Below are 16,413 nucleotides of genomic sequence, written 5' to 3'. Positions count from 1 at the left end.
ACCGCCCTTTGAGTTCCAAAGACTAACGACTCTTTGAGAGAGAAAATTAATTGCCTCATCCCTGTGTTAAATAGGTGGCTCACTCCCTCATCCCTCAGCAGCAATCCTGTTCAAGCATGGTGCTGACTTTAGGGTCAATGAGAGAAAGGAGATTGTTCTTTTGAAAGAGGGAAATATTACAAACTGAGAGATGCAGCAGAAAAGTGAGGCAGGGCCTGCTCCAAGGAGCAAGCCAGCCACCAAGATCCTAAACAGCTTTGTCTAAATTCCCAGTATAGTATAGACTATTAAGCTGGTAGACCCACCTTTGGTCAGCCGTGAGGATTTATCACTGAAAACTGAATGGCACCTCTTTAGCCACCTTTAACAGTTGGCATGTAATACACTAAGGAAGGAAACTATATATAGTCCACTAAAACACTCCAGCATAACGGATTGCACAGAGGAAGCCAGGTAAGTCCCGGACTGCATGGTGTGGGAGAGGAACTGGAGTCCTTGGGATCAGGTGGGTCAGGGGTCAGAAGGGAGGTCAGGCCTGGTTGGAAGGGTAGGTAAGCTTGGGACTGGGATTGGGGAGGCAGGGGTTGGTATGGGAGGGGTCAGAGAGGCAGGGGTTGGAATGGGAGGGGCCAGGCAGAGTTTGGAATAGAAGGGGTCGGACGTGCAGGGTTTGGAATGGGAGGGGTTGGTCAGGCAGGGGTTGGAATGGGATGGTCAGGTAGGGGTTGAAATGAGAGGGGTCGGGCAGGGGCTGTGTTCAAAGGAGTAGAGCTTGAGTCGGCTGGGACTAGGCAGGTGGGAGTTGGGAGGGTGGGGTTAGGACCAGGATGAGGATTGGGAAAGTAGGATTGGGGCTGGGATTGGAATGGCAGATCTTGTTGTTTAAATGTTAATGTTTACATCAGGACTGATCACCGATATTGTGACGCAAAAGGAGGCCAGTCTGCCCATCAAGTCCATGCTGGCTTCCAGCAGCACAATCCCATCAATTCCATTCCCTTCTTGTTATTTACCTGCAACCTATCCTCTCTCACATGCCCATCAACTCCCCTTTGATACTTCTGTCACTTCCCTAAACAATGGGGGATTTAGGGTAGCCAATTCACCTGCCAGTCGGTCTTTGGGACGTTGGAGGAAACCAATGCAGGTGGTGACAGGGAGAACATGTGAACTCTGCACTGACAGGGAGGGTAGGACCAGGGTTGGATTGAAGGTGCGAGGAGCGGGTGGCCAGCCGGAGTTGGGATTGGAAGGGATAGGGTCAAGCTTGGCATTGGGAGGGGAGCAGTTGGACTGTGGTTAGGAGGGTGATCCCTGGGCTAGGATCGGAAGCCGGGCTTGGGTGAGGGTTAACCATGAGAGATTCAGAAGCTGTGGTGGAGTTGATGCTTGGTCTGGGGCGAACTAGTTTTGACTGAGGTCATGAGGCGGGATGGTAGGGTTAGGTGAGCAGATCAGTGGTGGTGATGGAGAGGTGGGAGGTGTAGTCAGGAGAAACAAAGGACTGCAGATACTGGAATCTGGATGAAAAACACTGTGATGCTGGAGGAACTCAGCAGGCCAGGCAGCATCCGTGGAGAAAAGCAGGCCGTCAAGGTTTTGGGTCAGGACCCTTCGGGGGAAGTCCAATATACTGTACAGGAGGGAAAAGCAGAACAGTGATAGGTGGACAAAAGAGGAGAGGCGGGGTGGGCACAAGGTGGTGATAGGTAGATGCAGGTAAGAGATAGTGATAGGCAGGTGCGGGGATGAAGGGAGAGTAGATCCACTGGGGGATGGGTAGAAGGTAAGAAGAGAGAGAAAACAAGAGAGGAATAAAAGAGGCCAGGAAAGGGAAGAAGCAGCAAAGTTGTGGGGGGTGCGGTTTGTGGGGAAGAGGGGTGGGGATTATCTAAAGTGTGAGATTTCAATATTCATGCCATTAGGCTGCAAGGTTCCAGGACGGAAAATGAGGTGCTGTTCCTCCAGTTTGTGCTTGGAATTCTCCTGATAGTGGAGGAGGTCAAGGACTGTCATATCAGTGATAGCATGGGAGGGGAATTGAAGTGACTGGCAACGGGAAGATGCAGGTCGCGGTTACGGACAGAGCACGGGTGTTCTGCGAAATGGTCACCTAGTCTGCTGTAGTCTGGTGTAGTCAGAAGATTGGGCAAGATTTGTGTTCTGTGGGCTTGGTGAGCGCCTTTCACTCCATCACTGAAAGGGGACCCACAGGGTTTAGATCCCCAGAGGAACACCCCTGTTTTTTGGCCTGGTGGCACTGATCTCCTTCAAATAAAGCTACTGCAGGATCACAGTGTGAGAGTCCTGTGGACAACATGGGCCACGTGTTCATGAGTGGAGATCTTAGCAGTGATGATCGCATTGTTATACCCCACTTCACATCTCCATGATCCAGTACACAGGATCCAGAGGGAAATTATGGAGCCTCCATCTCCCAAGTGAGCTCACAACCTGTCTTTACATCTTATTTTTAATGGAATTGATTGGTTTAACGCACAGAAGAGTTATGCCAGGATATCTGATTTCCAGTGAAATTTATCTTCTTTCTCCCTCTTTCTTGATGCACTTCATCTCATTACGTCTCCAGAAGACCTATGTTATTGAATGACTCAGTTGCCTCCTTATCTCTGGCTACCTGGGAAAGTATTTTCCACTTGTATTCTTTTCCCTTCTGGGTTGGGATTTTCTTTCCTTGTTTGGGATAAGATATCTTTATTAGTCACATGTACATCGAAACACACAGTGAAATGCATCTTTTGCGTAGAGTGTTCTGGGGGCAGCCCGCAAGTGTCGCCATGCTTCCAGCACCAACATAGCATGCCCACAACTTCTTAACCTGTACGTCTTTGGAATGTGGGAGGAAACCAGGGCACCCGGAGGAAACCCACGCAGTCACGGGGAGAACGTACAAACTCCTTACAGACAGCGGTGGGAATTGAACCCGGGTCGCTGGCACTATAATAGCGTTATGCTAACCACTACACTACCGTGCTTGCCGTTTAATGGGAAGAGTCCCCACTGTTAATAATTTAACCACTTCATTCAGATGCTTACCAGTTAGATCTGTATTACAGTTGGAATACATAATCGCAAAACTCTTGTACCTTTGCTACATGTGTTTACCCATAAGGAGGCAGTGAGCTGTAATCTTCCCTCCTACTTTCATCCTTGTGGTGCCTGTTTCAGCTAGTCTCTGCCCCTGGACACTAATGAGTACTGCTCTAGATTCCTGGGATGTTTTGGGACTCTTCTGCTGAGGCTATCTTTCCTCTGTGGTGTGTGCTTGACTCATCTTCTCCTCCTCCCTCAGAAGCCGAATGGGCGAGTCACACAGCTGCTGCCCTTTCATGTTGATTTTTGTGTGTGCAGTGCCTAGATCTACCCAGTGTCTGCCAGGCGACTCTGTGGTTTTAATGTGGCTGTGCTGGCACAGGTGGAAACGGACCAATAACAATGGCAGGTTGTGAATGAAGGGGGCACCAGGAGGAGAGGACAGAAGAGCAGACAGCCCAATAGATGTCACCTTCCCTCCCCTGTGGCCCACGTGACACACACAGCTTGCTTGTGCTGCCACATCTGTATTCTTGACTGGGGCCTCAGGCCCATGGATCACAAGTGATCGTCGCTCTCCAATACTTACCTGGTGTTGACAGTTCTGCTGGTGAGCCGACAGCGACGTAGATTGCAGTAGGCTCGAACTTGTGAGGTAGTTGCAGGGGACAGGTTTTTATAAATGGTAGGGGTGGGCACTGAATTCAAATTAACAATTAATAACTGGCCGTGCGTGCCTGCCACTCCTCTCATAGAAACCATGGAGTTCTACAGCACAGAAACAGGGCCTTCAGCCAACTATGTCCATGCCGACTTTTTTGCCCATCTACACTAATACTGGAGGGCATGCATTTAAGGTGAGAGGGGAAGAGTTCAAAGGAGATGTGCGAGGCAAGTTTCTTCAGTTAGGGAGTGGTGGGTGCCTGGAATGCGCCGCCTGGCTGCTGGTGGAGGCAGATACGACAGAGGCATTTAAGAGGCTCTTAGAAAGGCACATGAATGTGCAGAGAATGGAGGGATATGGACCACGTGCAGCCAGTGGGGATTAGGTCTCATTAGCTTAATTAGTTCGGCACAACATCATGGGCCAAAGGGCCTGTTCCTGTGCTGTACTGTTCTGTGTTCTTTTAAGTGCTTCCTCAACATGGTAATTGTATCTTATTCCACCACCTTCTCTGGCAATGTGTTCCAGATATCAACCACTGTGCAACAAAGAACTTTCCCCATGATCCCCTTTAAAACTTCCTACCTCTCACCATAAACCTATCTTTTCCTTTTTTTTTCTCTCATTTGTATATCCTGCTCTGCTGGGCATGCTCCATTAGGCCAGACAGTGCAACATGCTGGGCATGTCTTCACAACAGTAGCCACACACCACACAGACAAAGGAGCTCATCTGTCCATTCAGTGGCTACATTACACCACCCTATCACAGACGTTCCCTTCGTTCCACCTATCTCCCTCTCCCACCTTCTCTGCTTTCTCTCTCTCTCTCTCAGTTCTGATGAAGAGTCTTTGACCAGATACATTATCTGTTTCTCTTCCCACAGAAACTAACTGATCTGCTGGGGTTTTTCAGCATTTTCTGTTTTTATTTCAGTTTTCCAGCATCTGCATTTTCTTTGATTTGCAAACTAAGAGTTGCTGTGTGTGGAGTGACCAAAGACAGTTGTGTCTGAAGAGCCCTGTGGACGTGTGGTGAAGGACCCTGTGTCCACACTGTATCTCTGAATCAGTGGCCAGGGCTCTGAATTAGGAAACTGAAGCGATTAATTAACACAGCTCACTTCTCCAGCCCAAGGACCTAAACTCTCAGGTGTTAAGCAGGCGAAAGTGTTCAGAATTTAGGCCATCCAAAGGAGATTTACCAGGCTACTTGCTGGGATGAGAGGGTTGTCCTATCAAGCGAGGCTAAGCAGCGTGGGTCTGTATTCTCTGGGGTTTAGAAGAACGAGGGGTGAATTTATTCAAACATATAAGATCCCAAGGGAGCTTGACAGGGTGGCTGTTGAGATAATTCCACCAGAGGGCAGGACTCGAATGAGGGGGACACAGTTTCAAGGTAAGGGGCCAGTCATTTAAAACTGAGATGGGTAGGAATTTCTTCTGGCAGGGAGTGGTGAATCTCCGGAATTCTCTGCCTCAGCAAGCTGTGGAGATTGGATCACTGGAGGTGCTTAAGGTGGAGGTAGATAAAAGTTTGAACAATCAGGGAACTGAGGGTTATGGGAGTCTGGGACAGAGGAGGAGCTGAGGCCTGGGGTAGATCAGCCATAGTCATATTGAATGGTGGGATAGTCTTGAGGGACTGAATGGCCTACTTCTGCTCCTGTTTTCTGTTCTTCTGTGGGTCCTGAGCTGGCTCAGTGGGAAGTGTGAGAAAGTGGCACATTGCATCAGGTTGATCTCTTTTAAGTTGTGTGTTTCTCAGCAGCCTGTGTTTATCCGCCAGCTTTGATGTGGAAACAAAAGGTGCTGGCTGCTTCTCCAAAAGTGTGGTGAAAAACTGAATGAATGCCAAGCCCAGGAAAAAGCTGCTGGGGGCATTAAGCAGAACATAGAACATTACAGCACAGTACAGGCCCTTCAGCCCACGATGTTGTGCCAACATTTTATCCTGCTCTAATATCTATCTAACCCTTCCCTCCCACATAGCCCTCCATTTCTTTATCATTCATGTGTCTATCTAAGAGTTTCTTAAATGTACCTAATGTATCTGCCCTCACAACCTCTGCCGGCAGTGCATTCCACGCACCCACCACTCTCTGTGTAAAAAAACGTACCCCTGACATCCCCCTTATATCTTCCTCCAGTCACCTTAAAATTATGCCCCCTTGTATGAGCCATTTTCACCCTGGGAAAAAGTCTCTCACTGTCCACTTGATCTATGCCTCTTATCATCTTGTACACCTCTATAAAGTTACCTTTCATCCTCCTTCTCTCCAAAGAGGAAAGCCCTAGCTCACTCAACCTATCCTCATAAGACATGCTATCCAATCCAGACAGCATCAAGAAGCTTAGTGAAAGAGCTGGATTTTAAGGTGGGTCTTTAGTAGGATTGAAGGGGTAGAGGGGTTTAGGAAGGAACTCCGAAAGCTTGCGGTTGAGGTCACTGATGACATTATTAGTAACACTTGATTGAGGGAGTTGGTTGGGAGGATCAAGAAGCCATCGAGACAGGAGCAGGCAGCCAGGGTGCAAGGTGCAAGCACTCTGGCTTCGCTTATGGCAATGGGTGATTGGTGGTCGAGCTGGCTCTGTGATTCCAGAGTTCGTAGAGAGGCTGGAATGATGGCTGCTGCCATCTTAGTGTTCAGCTGGAAGGAGTGTAAGGTCAGACAGGTCAACCTGACTGCGCAAACACAGGAGGGAGATCAAGGAAAGTGAGGCAAACCCGAGTGTTGATGGGATACGTAGAGTCACAGAGCACAGAAACAGGCCCAACTCGTCCATGCTGGCTGCATTGTCCAGCGAGCTAGTCCCATCTGCCCGCGTTTGGCCCACAGCCCTCTAAACCTCTCCTATCCATGTACTTATCTGGATGGCTTTTAGATGTTGCTAATGTGCCCAACTCAACCACTATTTCTGGCAGCTCATTCCAAATACGTACCACCCTTTGCGTGAAGCTGCCCCTGATGTCCCTCTTAAATCTCTCACCTCTGATCTTAAACCTATGCCCTCTTGTTAATAGCACCCCCTCCCTGGGGAAAAAGACTATATGCTCTCACCCTGTCTGTGCCCCTTATGATCTTGTATACCTCTTTCAGGTCATCCCTCAATCTCCTACATTCCAGGGAACAAAGTCCTAATCTACATAACCTCTCCTTGTAACACAGGCCCCCAAGTCCAGGCAACATCCTGGTAAATCTTTTCTACACCCTTTCTAGTTTAATAACATCTTTCCTATAACAGGGTGACCAAAACTGTACACAATGCTCCAAGTGCGTCCTCACCAAAGTCTTATATAACTGCAACACAACTTCCCAACTCCTACACTCAGTGCCCTGACTGATGAAGACCAGCGTGCCAAACACCTACTTCACCACCCTATCTACCTGTGACACCACTATCAGTGAACTATGCACTTGCACTCCTAGATCCCTCCGTTCCATAACACTCTCCAGGGCCCCACCGTTCATTGCACAAGTTCTGCCTTGGTTTGATTTCCCAAAATGCAATTCTTCACATTTATTTGGATTGAAGGCCATTTGCCAATCCTCAGCCCAAATAACTAGCTGATCAAAATCCCCCTGTAATTTTTGATAACCTTCTACACTATCTACAACACCACTGATTTTAGTATCATCTGCAAATTTACTAACCACGCCTTGTACATTCACATCCAAATCGTTTATATAAATTACAAACAACAAAGGTTCCAGCACCGACCCCTGTGGCACACCACTAGACACAGGCCTCCAGTCTGAGAAACAACCCTCGACCATCACCCTCTGCTTCCCACCACTGAGCTAATTCTGAATCCAATCTGCTATCACCCGGTGGATCCCATGCGATCTAGACTTCTAGACTAGCCTGTCCATGAGGGACATGTGGAAGCTGCCCTTGATTGGGGCCCAGGATACATTGTTGGGTGGAGTTTGGAGTTAATGGGGCTGGGAGAGAAAGCATTGGTCTACGCTTGGGTAGGCAGGTATGGAGCCCAATGAACTGGACTGTGGAGGAGAGGCTGTGGCATAGTCAGTCGAGGCAATGGCTGCAGTGGAGTCACTGCAAGGGCAACACAGGCTTTATTTCAAAGTTTAGCATAGAATGGTGGGATGGAGATCTCATGCCAGTTTGAACTAAAAGGATTCTATGTAAAAATGCTTGTGGACAGACTAAACAAAACTTCCATTGCGTAACTTTTCCGTATCCAAAGTTCTCCATTTTCTTTCTCTTTTACTTATAATGACACAGAAGGAGGCTATTTGGCCCAATGGGCCCATGCCATTTCCCAGGGAGCAATCCCAATGATCCCACTCCCCCTCTCCTTATTTCCTGTACTCCTCCAATTTATTCTGTCCGTGGGCCCATCAGTTTTGATTCTCCGATCTTCACTGTGGTGCCATCTATAGTAGCCAGTTAACCTACCAAATGTTGACAGTCATCTGGTGAAATTGAATGTAGGGAGTGTGAAGTCTCCAATGGTGTCACGTAGGACTATTGGGAGAGTCCAGAAGATGTTCCACGTATACGCAGTTCAATGTTACGTGTGATTAGGAAGTGCCTGAGAAAGCTTTCTTGTGATTTTGACCTGAATCATGCCTGACTGGGCAGTGTGGAGGAAGATCTTCTGTGTATCCAACCTGCACCATGCACAATGTGGAAATGGTGTAAGGGGTGATCTGTGGTGTCTCTAACTCGTGAATTGCTGGCATGCAGCATAGTGAAGCAGTGCAGGGGAGCTTTACTGCACAATTCATGTGTGCCTTGCGTGGCATGGAGAGGTCAGTGCTGGATGGAGTTAAACCGTGTATGTAACATGAGGTAGCAGGCTGGAGGAATTGTTGCTGATGTTCCAAACAACTATAGATCTGCTTGTCCCTCCTTACATTGGAAGGAACAAAACTCCAAAGTCAATGCACCTGGGATGGTATCTGCAAGTAACACAAGTGAGAAATTGCAAAATAATTGAGGTATTTGGATTTTTACATTAAATTTCAGTGTTTCTGTGCTGCATGACTCTCTGACTCTAACTGCAACTAATTGCTTCAACTTGTAGTGCTGAGTTTTTATGTGCTTATTTACTTGATGTTGCAAAGTTTGAAAAGGAACATTGTAAAATAGAAACATCAAATTTCTGATGACCAGTGAAAACAGCACAGCCTCCTTGTCTGATTATTTTCAGCAGGGCACAAGGAATGACATGGGGGCTTCCCATCCAACGCAAGTTTATGTTTAGGAAACTTTTGTGGCTCTGGAAACCGGATATTTCATTCTAGGGCACTTGTGTCTTAGGAAGAAATGGCAGTGGCCCAGAATGCTGGCCTGGAACTGACCCCTCTGGTCTTGCAAATTTGCTGACTTGCTTTTCAACCTTGGTCATGAGCCATTATCAGAGAAGTTCGGAGCCATTCTGCACTACAGATTCATCAGACCATGTCCGGAGTTCAGCGGCTCCTGGAATGAGAAGAAACTGGGTGAGATTGACCATTCCTCATTGGAATTTCAAAGGATGAGGGAAGATAGCATTGAGAGAGAAACTCCTGGAGGGTGGAAGCCTTGGTGAGCAGCTGAGAATGAGTGCAATAGTCACGGGGTAACCACCTGGGAGTAGAAATTTCTTTATCCAGTGGACTGTAAGCCTTTGGAATTTTCTACCACAGAAAGTTGTGATGCTCAGTTGTTCAGTGTATCCAAGGTTCAGATTGTACATTTTTAGATACTTGGGAAACTAGGGGATAATGTGGAACTGGCACCAGTGTGGGCATCAGAACGTTTAGCGCTGGAGCCTGACCTGATCCGAAATCTGTTTCATCTGTTCTTATGATCATTGAATATTGGAACAGTAAACTTAAAGGTGGACTTCCAAGTGGGTAGTCTCCAGGTGGCCAGTGCAAAGCCCTGTGTCCATGCGGTCAGTGCAGGGCCCCGTGTCTGTGCCGTCAGTATGGAGCCCTGCGACATGCGGTCAGTATGGAGCTCTGCAACATACAGTCAGTGCGGAGCCCTGTGTCCGTGGGGTCAGTGCAGAGCCCCGTGTCTGTGGGGTCAGTTAAGAGCCCTGTGTCCGTGCAGTCAGTACGGCGCCCCATATCCATGTGGTCAGTATGGAGTTCTGTGTCCGTGCGGACAGTGCAGAGCCCTGTGTCTGTACAGTCAGTATGGAGCCCCACGACATGCGGTCAGAACAGAGCCCCGCAACATGCGGTCAGTACGGAGCCCAGTCTCTCAGCAGTTAGTACAGAGAATCATTTCCTGAATGTTGAAAGCTGAGCTCTGTTTCACTTGATGCATGTCACAGGTGGAGTCCTGAAGCGAATCGGAAGATGGAAACCTCAAACTGAGTCTTGGTGCCCCTACATAAGTGAAAGCAGTGTTGTCATCAGGGGACCAATGCCTTGTATTCCACCAGCAGGGGTGATTAAATCCGAATGGTCCAGAGTAAACTGATACTGACCGTTTGATAACTCAGCACTGTGTGGTACAGTAAAGTTGTATGCCTGAGGTGTTGCTTCTCTTGAATGGCACAGTGTTTAGTTTGCTGGAAGCCCCTTACACATTCCCCACTCCCTGCTGCTGTGCTTATGGAGCTTTGACAGTGTTAAAGCAGCATCAGGAAATGAAGTCTGCTCAGCACTTTTGGATAAACTTAATTTTAATAGGAAACTTCTGCTTTTGTGCTTTGACTGAGGTTGTATCCTGGCTGGCTGGAGAGGCAGATAGTGTTTGTGGTTGCTTATCCTTGGAGGAAGCTTCCTATCCAATATCAATGACAGTTCTCAGTTCTTAAGAACGTGACGGTTGCAGTGTGTTACTTGAATATTTGTGTATGGATGGTTGATGGCTGATGCTGTGAGCATACCCAGTGTTCCAGAGTGTTTTAAACAATTTTGAGGGTACCCCTTTGAGATAGGAAGGCAGGGTTTATGCTGTTAGCCACAGGGCCAGGTCCCAGTGCATCTGCAATGACAGATCTCCAGACTGTTCACAAAGGACTCTTTGTCTCCACACCAGACAGGCTGTGCCAGTGGTGCCTGTGAAAGTTAGCAGAGACGCACTTAAGGTGAGAGAGGGTAGGTTCAGAACAGACGTCAGGGGTACGTTTTTAACTCAGAGAGTGGTGGATGCCTGGAATGTGTTGCCTGATAGGGTGGTGGAGGCAAATACATGGGGGCTTTTAAGAGGGGCCTGGAAGGGCACATGAATGAGAGGAAAATAGAGGGATACGGGCATGCTGTAGGTAGGAGGAAATAGCTATGTTGGCACAACATTGTGGGCCAAAGGGCCTGTTCTGTGCTATACTGTTCTATGTTCTAGATGAAGGCTGAAGAAGTTTCATTGACTACCTCACCATCGCTGAGCCCTGTTCCAAAGTATCGGCATAGGTCAGCTATTGGGTTTTGGAATGAGAGAGTGATATTTTAGGTTTCAAGACCACATCGGTGACCTTGAGCTCTTGGGTTATCATCCAAATTATTTTTTATTAACTAATTAATAACTAATTTTAATTAATTATCATCCAGCTGGAATTGGAATTGTCCACGGTCCAACCCACATTTTGTTAACTCATTCGGGACCTCACTAAGAATACTATAGGAGGCAGCAACACCAATTGTTCTTCTTCCTCTTTGGATCACTGTCCTGTGATTCACGGCTGGGAATACAAATACCTGTGGATATCTGGTGGAGCACGGCTGGAATCTGTTTTGATTTCCCTCCTGTCCACTCCAAGCCCTACCCACCGGGGACTGACTGAACAGCAGCTGAGGAAGTGGAAATGTCTGGTTCTATGAAGCCTAAGTGCTTTTAGAACACTGTCAGCAGATGGGGAAGTGCTGGTTTGTGATGTTAGAGACTGAGGTAAGGGCAGGTTTGGGATATTCATTTTCGGGTGATGGCTTCACTTCCCACTTGTAGAATTGTACAAATAATCGTAGAGCTTGAAGATGAATGCAAGCTGTCTTTCCAATTGAAGTGTATCTAATAGAACTTCAGAGCCACAAAATCAAGCACATCAGTCACACCATTGTGCAAGTTACACTGCTGTATTTAGAGGAGCAGAATGCATTGAAAGATTTATCTCCATTTATAGCATCTCTGTAGCATTGTCCCATGCAAACTCGCAGCTCCCGTGAGCTGGTCTCAGTCAGGGCAGCAGGAATGGGGCATATCATACAGAGTATCTGCTCCTGATCCAGTCCACATCCTGAAGGTGTGCATGTCTGTTCTGGGTTGTATTATGCACTTGTCGTGTCCCTGGTCATCCTGTGACTATAAAACATAAACGATGGCTACTTGCTGCTGGACAGTGTTGGGTCCTCGAAAAGCAAATGACAGAGCATGTTAGCATAAAGAAGATTTACGAGGATGTTGAAAGGACTCAAGGGCTGGAGTTGTAGGGAGACATTTGGCAGGCTAGGACTTTATTCCTTGGAGTGTAGGAGACTGAGGGGGTGACCTTATGGAGGTGTATAAAATCATGAGGGGCATGGATAGGGTGAATGCACATAGTCTTTTTCCCAGGGCTGGAGAATCAAAAACTAAAGGGCATAAGTTTAAGGTGCAACACACACAAAATGCTGGAGGAACTCAGCAGGTCAGGCAGCATCTATGGAGGGAAATGAACAGTCAACGTTTTGGGCCGAGACCCTTCATCAGGTTTAAGGTGAGAGGGGAAGATTTAAAGGGGACCTGAGGGGCAACTTCAAACAAGCTGCCAGAGGAAATGGTTGAGGCAGGTACAATAACAACATTCAACTGGCACTTGGATAGGTACATGGATACAAAAGGTTTAGAGGGATATGAACCAAATGGGACTAGCTGAATTGGGTTTCTTGGTCGGCATGAACCAGCTGGGCCAAAGGGCCTGTTTCTGTGCTCTATGACTCTATGACATGGGAGCAAATTGAGGGCAGACAGGAGAAGCACATGGTGAATTATCTCAAGCCCTCTCTCCTCCCCCTTGAACTTTCTCCTTCCTTCTCTTTACCTCTTCCAACTTTATACCTCTTCTGCCCTTTCTTCCTGTTTTTCTCTCTCACTCTCATTCTCTCTCTCATCTCTCTCTCTCCTCCTTCACACTCTTCCCCCATGCTCTTTCTCCCCTCCCTCTTTCTCTCACTCTCTCCTTTAGCTCTGCCTTTCTCTTGCTGCCCCCGTTTTCTTCCATCCTTTCTGACTATCCCCTCTGTCTCCAGAACTCCCCACGTTCCCTCCTCCCTCTCACCAATGCTCTCAACATACTGCTTCCTCTCTGCAGCACCAGCAAAGACCAGTTCTAATCCCGACCCCTCCTTCAATTTGATAGCCTCCAGTAAGCAGGTTATAAACCTGTACGTTGTGGGAATGCTTAATATTTCTTGAACTTCTGAAACCCAATCCTCCCCTGCTCCCAGCCAGCCCATGCCCCTCCCTTCATCCAGCCAGCTCTATGAGGACCTCCTCTTGCCATGACTGCTCTTATGAATAATGCCACCCAAACACCTATTCTTTCTGATTGACTGGCTTTGCAGTTTCAATCTTTTTTGTTTGTTTAGGCTTCAGATTTCCAGTATTTCAAGTTCCCCTGACTAACTCTATTCTGACTCTAATTCTTTGCTCCCAGGAATGCAGAGAATTTTTCTGTGCCTCTGCTCAGTTTCACAGCTGCTCTTTATTCTTGGCCCTGTGCTGTCTGACCGGTCGATTGACTTGATGGGATTATTCTGTTCTTTTCCAGTCGGACGTGGTGCACCAGAGTGTGTTTGAGCTGATACACACGGATGATCGGCCCTTGTTTCGCCGGCAGCTCCACTGGGCCCTAAATCCAGCAGCCTGTCAAGAATCCAATCCCCATGCAGACAGTGAGTTATCGGCTGATTTTTGCGCCAAAACCTCATTTTCTACTCATATTAAATGTGTTGGAAACAGTGCCAAAATGTACCTGAATAATGATATTTTCTGCATTGCAACAGTGTCTGTGTCTCAAAAACCATACTTTATTGGCTGTAAAAAATTTGGAGATGTCCTGTGGGAAAAATGCTAAAGCTTTTCTTTGCTTGAGGAAGAAACCGAGTCTTGATGTCACAAGAGACTGCAGATGCTGGAATCTGGAGCCACAAGCAACCTGCTGGAGGATCTCTGTGGTCCTGATGCAGGGTTTCGATCCGGAATTTCAGCAATTCCTTTCCTCCCACAGATGCTGCTCAACCCACTGACTTCCTCCAGCAGATTGTTGGTTGCTCTTGAACCTCGAAGTGCCAGGTTCACTTTCAGTTTTAGGGCTTTGCTGGCAAGGCCAGTAATAGTCTTTTTTTTATTATTCCAAAATAAACTTTATTCACCATAAAAAACAAACTATATACAACAATAAAGCAGAGCAAACCTTTACGTTCGTGTACAGATCAATCATTAGTGTTACCTTTTAATATAAAGAAACACAGCACTGATGCCACTCGTGTGGCTCCCTGGGATGATACCCTAATCCCATATTTACAATATTTAAGGGGCTTCAGTGATAGTCACCCAGTTCTAACTGCCCTCAGGCAAGTGGTGTTGAGCTGCCTTAATGAATCACAGCTTGAAGGTGCTCCCATGGCACTAATGGGTAAGGAGTTCCAGGATTTATCCCAGTGATAGCAAAGGACCAGTGATGTGTTTCCGAGTCAGAAAAGTGAGGAGCTCAGAAGGAAGCTTGGAGGCAGTGTGTTCCCATGCACCTACATGACGGTGTATGTAGGTGCATGGGAACACACTGACGGGGATCATAGATTGGTTGTTGCAACAGTGCTATCTGTGGCTAGTACACAGTGCAGCCACGGTGCTTCAGTGGAGGAGGCAATGAATGATTCAAGTAGTGGACAATGAGGTGGACTACTTTCTCCAGGATGGTGGGGTGAGGTATTTTGAGGTATTGGCGTGTCTTGAAGCTATGGAGGGAGCTCGACCCCCTCCTGTATCGGTGTCTTTTTTTTTTGCTGGTGTGTGTGGGCATCGGGAGAAGGGGACCTGGTTTGAATGAGCTGTGATATCTTCCAGAATAACAATAACTTACATTAATCTAGCACCTTTTAATGAATGAAATATCCCAAAATGGCCAAGATTTGACTCCAAGTAAGGTACTAGAGCAGAGATAGTTAGTCTGGTAGGATTTAGACAGTAGCTTAAAGAGGGCAGAGGGCTAGAGAGGTTCAAGGAGGCAATACCAGACTCTAGGGATTGGGAAGGAATAATGAAAATGAAAGCTGTGCAAGATATCAGAATAGGAGGAATGCCAACATCAGAGAGGATGGTAGGGCTGATGGCGATTACGTAGAAAAGGTGACTCACTTGGTTATTTCCTGAGAGGAAGGGGCTGTCTTCAGAGTTTGGGTGTCTTCTCATAAGAGAATGAGAGGTGATCTTTACTGTAAGATGTACGATTCTGAGGGATATCTCATCTTCTATCTGGGCGCATTTTAATCTTTGGTACTCAATGTTGAATGCGACAATATCAGGTCCCTCACTTCCTCTGTTTGTATCAGAACTGGTCAGTTTTGCTGTAGGATTATCCATCTGTGATGTTAATTCAATGTTTCTCTCTCCACAGACACTGTCTCACCTGCTGGCATTTCCAGCATTCTCTTTTAGGCCTTGGGTTTCAGCGATAGCACTAACCTACATTTCACAGCTTTAACATGTCCTGTTGTTTGTCTTCTTCTTCCCTTCTCTCTTTAACTGCTCCCATTAGTTTATTAACAAGATCGCTCCATAAACATTTGTGATCACCTGGGCAACCCTGCCCTTGCCCTCTCAGAGATATTGTCTTTGCCCTACTCAACCCTCCCTGCAACTTAGAACTAACACGTTTCCTCACTTTCCCAATTCTGGTGAAGAGTGTTCAATCTGAACCTCTAACTCTGTTTTCTCTCTCCACAGATGCTGCCTGACCTGCTGAGTGTTTCCAGCATTCTCTTTTCTTACTTAAGATTGTGAGAGAGGACTTGTTTCCCATTGTGGGGCAATGTAAACCGAGGCAACACAGTTTCAGAATAAGGGATTGTCCACTTTAAATAGAGATGAGGAGGAATCTCTTCTCCAAGAGGGTTATGAATCTTTGCAGTTCCCTACCTCAGTGCTATTGAGTATGAATTACCAGATATATTCAAAGCTGGTCTCCATCATTTCTGTGTTCACTGTTCTACACAGGGTTACAGTTCAACAATGTTTCAGGTTAAGAATTGGCCTTGTTATTTCCTATAACGTGAAGAATAGGAGCAGGAACAGTCCACGTAACTCTTGAGGCTGCACTTCCATTCAGTAAGGTCATGCTGCGACCTCAGCCCTATCTTCCTGCCTGTTGACTCCCTACAGAGTGGAACGCTGGGTCAGCCGAAGCTCAGGGAGGGTGGGAGCTGGCTCACTGTGCAAACAGGATGAGAGATTCAGCAAAAGTAGGACTGTCAGGAGTGGAACCCAGCCACGTTAATGAGGAAGTAGTATTTCTTGTGTTGCAAAGGATGTAGGGTTGAAAGGTCAGCTTGGGCTCAAGTCAAACATCGAAGCTGGGAAGACTTTGGTTCAGGTCAGGAAAGGGAACCAGTGGCCTGGGAACTGATGATGTGGCAAAGGGATATTAGGCAGTGACTCTGCCTCGCCACTATTTGGGTGAAGCTCCTGCTCTGGCTGTTGGGTAGGCATTGTGAAAAACCAGGAGTGGGACAGCTGAACCTCTTTGAC

At 47.2% G+C, this 16,413-nt stretch overlaps 1 protein-coding gene across 2 annotated transcripts in view; it reads left to right on the top strand.

Moving 5' to 3' along the window:
• ahr2 (aryl hydrocarbon receptor 2) overlaps positions 1 to 16,413 on the top strand; it is a 167,740-nt gene that overhangs the window by 129,247 nt on the left and 22,080 nt on the right. For both annotated transcript variants that reach the window (XM_052011647.1, XM_052011657.1), the window contains exon 5: positions 13,436 to 13,559. In XM_052011647.1, the coding sequence (XP_051867607.1) occupies positions 13,436 to 13,559 (124 nt within the window). The remainder of the gene's footprint in view (positions 1 to 13,435; positions 13,560 to 16,413) is intronic.

The sequence above is a fragment of the Pristis pectinata genome, chromosome 1 (assembly GCF_009764475.1).
Source record: "Pristis pectinata isolate sPriPec2 chromosome 1, sPriPec2.1.pri, whole genome shotgun sequence".
Classification (NCBI taxonomy): domain Eukaryota; kingdom Metazoa; phylum Chordata; class Chondrichthyes; order Rhinopristiformes; family Pristidae; genus Pristis; species Pristis pectinata.
This window is presented reverse-complemented; position numbering and strand designations above follow the sequence as displayed.